This window comes from Engraulis encrasicolus, chromosome 14 (assembly GCF_034702125.1).
Source record: "Engraulis encrasicolus isolate BLACKSEA-1 chromosome 14, IST_EnEncr_1.0, whole genome shotgun sequence".
Taxonomy (NCBI): domain Eukaryota; kingdom Metazoa; phylum Chordata; class Actinopteri; order Clupeiformes; family Engraulidae; genus Engraulis; species Engraulis encrasicolus.
The window spans coordinates 45,842,902-45,849,001 of NC_085870.1; the positions used below are offsets into that span (position 1 = coordinate 45,842,902).

Sequence of the window (6,100 nt, forward strand, 5' to 3'; positions counted from 1 at the left end):
CATAAGGACCAGCATGTGATAAAATGGTGGGTTTTTGGTCAAGACCTGTCACACTGTAAGCACTACAGAAAGGAAAACATTGCAAAACATGACAAGGAATACACCCACCATTTAAGCTGGTGAAATCATGTCCAAGATAGGAATTAACACTGCTTTTTATATAAAATCATCTCATCGGTTAATGTATTTAACTGTTAAGTGTTGTCTTTTGTTTTGTTTTTAGTCTTCCTCGACATTTGCTGCCATTTATTGTCCCCGTCCCAACTCTTTTGAGACGTGTTGGATTTCTCAAATTAGAAATAAGTACATATGTCCCCCAAAACAATATTTTTTCTCGGTTTTAACACTTAATATGTTGTCTTTTCACTATTCTCCATCTAATGAATAGATTGAGTGTTTTGAAAATGATAGCATTTTTATTTTATTCACTGTTCACCAAACGTCCCAACTTCATCGGAGTTGGGGTTAGTACTATGTGCTAGTGTTGTACTTAGACCATGAATTTACTTTTACTTTTACTTTTGACACATCTGCCTTTTGTTGACATGAAATGAATTACTTGTGCTGGATAAACTTTTCTTTCTGATTAGGCCTAGCAGGTCCAGCCCAAGGCATAAGCAAACTATACGATGGCTTAGGGCCCCCACGCCACCAGGGCCCCCCGTGAGCAGCAAAGTTCCAGGAAGAATTCTCCACCATTGTCCCTAGTCATATATTTCTTACTCGTGAGTCGTGTACCACAATGGAAACGGGAGCCATTATATATCGGGGGACACCTCACTGACTATGGAACAACGTCATTTTTTATGTACCACTTTTAGCTGTAAAAACCCTACAAGAAATGCAGAATATAACAAAGAGTAATAGTTTTGAAAAGAAACTAAGATATTGCTTTGTGATAAATGGCTATCTGCTCCAAGAAGTGCAATGCATGATCTACAGGCAGCCTACCTATGTCCTTAGCGCCTACCCCTCACTTGTGCAAATAAATGAAGCTTATCAAGCATCTGATAATGAGTAGATGGTGGTATGGGGGCCCTGAATAACATTTTGCGCAGGGCCCCATAAAGGCTTGGGCCGGCCCTGCCCAGTTTAAGGGATGTACTTTCGTGATTTTATGGAAAAATATAGACCTACTACTACTGTATTGAGCTTAATAAAGCGTGTTCAGGGTCGCTGACAGCTTTGGGCGGCCCAAGACAAAGTCATTTGAAAGGCCTCCCCTCTCAATACATGCTGTAATGAGGTAATGAGAAGCCAATTCTGGGCCCCCTCTCTCCCTGGGCCCGGGACGACTAACCCCCCAAACACACACACACACACACACACACACACACACACACACACACACACACACACACACACACACACACACACACGCATGCACGAACACACACACGCACACACACACACACACACACACACACACACACACACACACACACACACACACTGTTAACTCTTTTTTTTTATCCAAATGGACATCTCACCCGTGAGTGGCACAGGAAGCCGGCGTACAGTAGCAGCGTGGCGGGAAGCAGCACCAGGGCGAAGACGGCAGCTAACAATAGCACACAGACCACCGCCAGGCCTACGTTCCACAGTACCAGGCCCACTCCGAACACCAGGCAGCCGCACCGGCCCCGGCGGCCTCCCCAGACGCTGCCCTCGCAGTGCGCAGTGGGAGGGGGCAGCATGCGCACCCCCTCAGCCATGGCAAACTCATCCTCTTGGTCTCTCTCATCTCCATCATCCAGATCCGAGTCCACGCCACACATGCTAAAATGCAGACATGAAATGAATATATGATATTGCATTGACATATAGGACCAGGCACAAAGTGGGACAAACTGCTTATAGAAACTTTCCTATAGCCTACTAATATGTGTGACATTAGGAATCAAACTCTTTGCCAGTGGTCATCGCCTTCATTGCAAGGCAAGGCACGGGTTGAAGACATCTGTGAGATGGCGCCGCCAGGCTTGCGAGGTCTTTTACAAAAAGATGTGCTCAACCGTGTAAGCGTTTTTGAAATAGCCCACAGCCTCTGGAATGGCAGTCCAGTGGCGGTTATACCATTTTTGGGGCCCTGGGCAAAATTTTGACATGGGGCCTTTCTGAATGATTTTTGCTGGCATTTACTATGTCCGAGTTGGCTATTCTAGGGGCCCTTACAGAGAGGAGATATTGGTGTGACTGGATAGAAAATCTGCCTAATGGTAAAGTCGGCTCTGTGGCAGTGTGAACACGCAGTGAAAGATACACATTTAAGCAAATCACGTTGTATCATGTTTCATCAAGCCTAAACATTACAAACTACATGTTTAACACGCAAAAAGCAAAACCTGTAAAAACCTTACAATTACGCAATGAGCGAGATAACAAGAAACGGTGCACATCTGGCAAGCTATTTAGAAAGCATATCCAGATGTTATTTCAAAATATTTGAGACCGTTAAGAGGGGCGTGTGCTTTAATTTAGACACTGTACCTACCTACGTATCGGAGGCGATTCCTCTTTGAGTACAAGGGAGGCGCCGCCTCCTGTCCAAAATCACGGAGAATAGTATGTAAACTAATGCTTTACACGACTTAATAACATTGCTATTTCAGACCCAGCTCCATAGATGCATGTGCTCAACTTAGAGATGAAACCAGTCTGACAAGTTTTTTTTTCCGCTCATGACAACGCAAGCGAGTCGAGTCTCAATGGACTTCAATGGCATGTGGGATTGTACGTTTTTTCAATGGCAAAATGCTAAACGGTCATTGGCTATTGCCGTGAATTTTTTTTAATTTTGAGACTGAGCCTCACTGGGAGTCAATGGAGAAGAGAGAGGAGGGGGGAGGGACCGGAGACTGGAGCTCCGACTTGTGATTGGGTGAACCCCGTGTCAGTAGGCTACAGTAGTTGATTTCATTTCGAAATGCGGATATGTTATTAATTTGACTGAGAAGTTTCGTCGTGGTAACCAGTGGGGAAGCTATTCATTGCGGTGTACTCCAGTTTTGTGTACATATTCTTGTAAACCTAGTGTTGCGAATAAAGTCTTAATAGTGGCACGTCCTTATCCTTTTTAATCTCCCAATTCAAAAGTTGAGGTTGCCTACTTCTCGTTAGGGCTAGCTTGCAAGAAAGCTAGAGAGCTATGCAAAATGCCAAGCATTGTGGATTAAATTCTGGCGAATTCCAGTCGTCCTTATGAGGAGAAAATGAATATCAAGGAGCAGAGCAGAGCACTGCCTAATATTAACTTGTTGAAAAAGGTAGGGAAGAACAACCGTTTCTTTTGAGCTTTCGTGGTGTCTGATCAACTGGTTAACTGCCAAGTCCCGTGAGTGGCGAGTCCTTGTTTCCTACTGTGTTGGCAATGTCTGGTAAATAATTAAAGATTTTGCGACCTCTAGTGGTAAGTTAAGCCGTGCACCCAGTAATGAACAAAGACAACGAAGGCAAACTCAATCACATCATTATGTGGCGGAGGTAGGCCTAATGAATAATAATAATAATAATAATAATAATAATAATAATAATAATAATAATAAAGACATTTCCCTATGAATAGGCTACAAGGGGGATAATGATTGATGATTAACAGATTTGTTTCAACAAGAGTCCTTTAGTGTGTGAGGCCATATGGCTCAGGACCAATGTAGGGGGTGTGTCAACATTGCACCCCCCCCCCTTTTTTTTTTGCGTTCTGGACAATGTAATTGAACAGCCTCCCCTGCTTGACAGACTACCAGCCGCCACTGCTACGTATCCTCTTCAAGAAATGCAATATTTTTTTTTAAATGAAGATTTAGTTCGAAAACATGTGGATAACACACTTTACGCAACGCAAACCGTCATTGCGCACAGGAGAGGGATGCCGATATGCAACGTGTTCTGCATCGCAGTAAAATTATGCAAAGCAAAGATCCGAGTTTTTAATTAAATGATGATGTATCAAAATGACACATTTTTCGGAAGCCCAGAAATCGATTGCCTATCGATCCGACCTCTCGGGGCACCGGTGCTTGATTGATATGTCACTCGAAATTCAATTACTAAAGCATCTCTGCCTTTCATCTTCTGAGCCGCGACACCCCCAGGACGCGAACACTGAAGTCAAAATGTAATCTCATTCTTCAAAGTGGTCTTTTCCCCCAAATTAAAACCCTCATAAATCCCTCGTAAATCCCTCATTTCGTCTTAAAACAATTCTGCAAACAGACTACTTTTTATGTAGAAAAGAAACATCTTACTATTCCCGTTTTGTAAAAGTAAACAACTGAAAAGTGTCAGCCATTTTTAGATGTAGCCTACTGTACTTCAATGTAGAAGACTATTTAAGTTTGATGCATGAAAACTGCTACATACCCGCTGATGTTATTCGCTTACTGTGTCCTTGATTTCTGCTCGGGAGCTCCGGTGACAGAGATACGCGTGGCTTGTTTTGAATTCACAGTAGGCTATATCCAGATATGCGCGTAATCCTGGTGTTGCGAAATGTATTGCTGCCGCGCAGCACATCAAAGGATGATGATGATGATCAAACACCTTGTTATGGTAAAAGTCCGTGACTCGCCAGTGTGGGTCCCTCTCTCCGTCTCTCCTCCACTCACTGTCTTTGGCACACACACACTCACACAAGCACACCCTCAGTTTCCTCTCCACTCTCGTCCCTGCTCCCCCTTCACTCCCATCATCCTACTTTTACACAAGCAAAAAGAGAGGTGCAAGTTGTGTGTGTGTGTGTGTGTGTGTGTGTGTGTGTGTGTGTGTGTGTGTGTGTGTGTGTGTGTGTGTGTGTGTGTGTGTGTGTGTGTGTGTGTGTGTGTGTGAGAGAGAGAGTTCTACACAATAAAAATAATAAACGTGGATCAGCATTTACCGTAGTCGCCCCTCATTACTACTGCTGTCTGAATGTCCACTATCCTCAATCACAGGGTCGATGTTGTTCTTAATAACAATTCAGGACCCCTTACATTTAAACTGAGCCTGATAGCTCTTCCTCTCTTAATACTGTTTCTCCCCCCTCCCCATTTTAAACCACATAAATAAAACAAACCCCAAAGCAAAGCAGCCATTAAAGCAGCACTTTTCCCTGTTCGCCTCTAATGTCTCATTTATGCGTTTCATTACTTCGGTCCCCTGCCTGTGACCCTACTGGGGGGAGGGGATAAACCTCATAAGAAGATGCCCAGAACAGCAAAACCTCATTAGGACGGCGTCCAAATTCATTGCGACTGGCGACGACGATCTGAATCAATAACCGGCATCAACTATGCATGGCACCATGGCGGAGCAGTGGGTCGCATGGGGCGGTGGGTAAGGGGAGGGTGGGTGAGTGAGTCTGGGTTTATGGGTAGCAGTGGGTCGCATGGGGCGGTGGGTAAGGGGAGGAGGGGTGAGTGAGTGTGGGCTTGGCGGATGAGGGGCACAGAAGGAGATGGGAGGGGAGGGGTTGGGGATATATATCATGTGTCATTTATTATGTTCCAAGATGGAGAGTCTCCGATGCAGTCCACGACCACGGTAATGACACACAGTGAATTTTGCCCAGTGTCAATTCAACACTTAGAGAGTATGGCTGCTAGGAGAGTGTTAGCCTTGGCTCGCCAAGTGCTGACTAAGTGCTACAAAATTAACTGTGCTGTAGGCTAAGAGCGCAACAGAGCGCACCCAATGCCATATGGATGCAATGTATGCTACATAGGCTACAATAAGATTTTACAAAGCAAAGACGCAGTTGGGCTGAGATGAAATGAAAGGAGGGGAGGGAAGAAATTACAGAGAAAATAAAAACTGGGAAGAAAATAAAAGCATAATGGTGAGAGAGATGGAGAGAAAGAAGTAGAGGATAGCAGAGAGGAGACTATAGTATAGAGAACATTGAGCGCCAGCATGGTCCTGCTGTAAATCGACCAAAAGCTCATTAGACATGACAGGCCCTCATGCATTTTGCACCAGGCAGATGAGATGAGGTGGTGGTGGCGATGGTGGTGGTGGTGGTGGGGGCAGGGGTGATGCTGCTAGTGAGTGTGGTGGTGGCAGTGGGTGCTGCTGACTGCTGACTGCTGATGGGTGGGTGTTACACCAGAGTGGAGGAGAGAGA

At 44.8% G+C, this 6,100-nt stretch overlaps 1 protein-coding gene across 1 annotated transcript in view; it reads right to left on the reverse strand.

Annotated features, from left to right (window-relative positions):
- LOC134463362 (transmembrane protein 88) overlaps positions 1-4,671 on the reverse strand; it is a 13,390-nt gene extending 8,719 nt beyond the window's left edge. Inside the window, exons 1-2 of the mRNA XM_063216574.1 lie at positions 4,363-4,671; positions 1,491-1,779 (exon numbers count right to left, since the gene is read on the reverse strand). Of these exons, the coding sequence (XP_063072644.1) occupies positions 1,491-1,778 (288 nt within the window). The 5' untranslated portion in view covers position 1,779; positions 4,363-4,671. The remainder of the gene's footprint in view (positions 1-1,490; positions 1,780-4,362) is intronic.
- Positions 4,672-6,100: the final 1,429 nt, after the last annotated feature.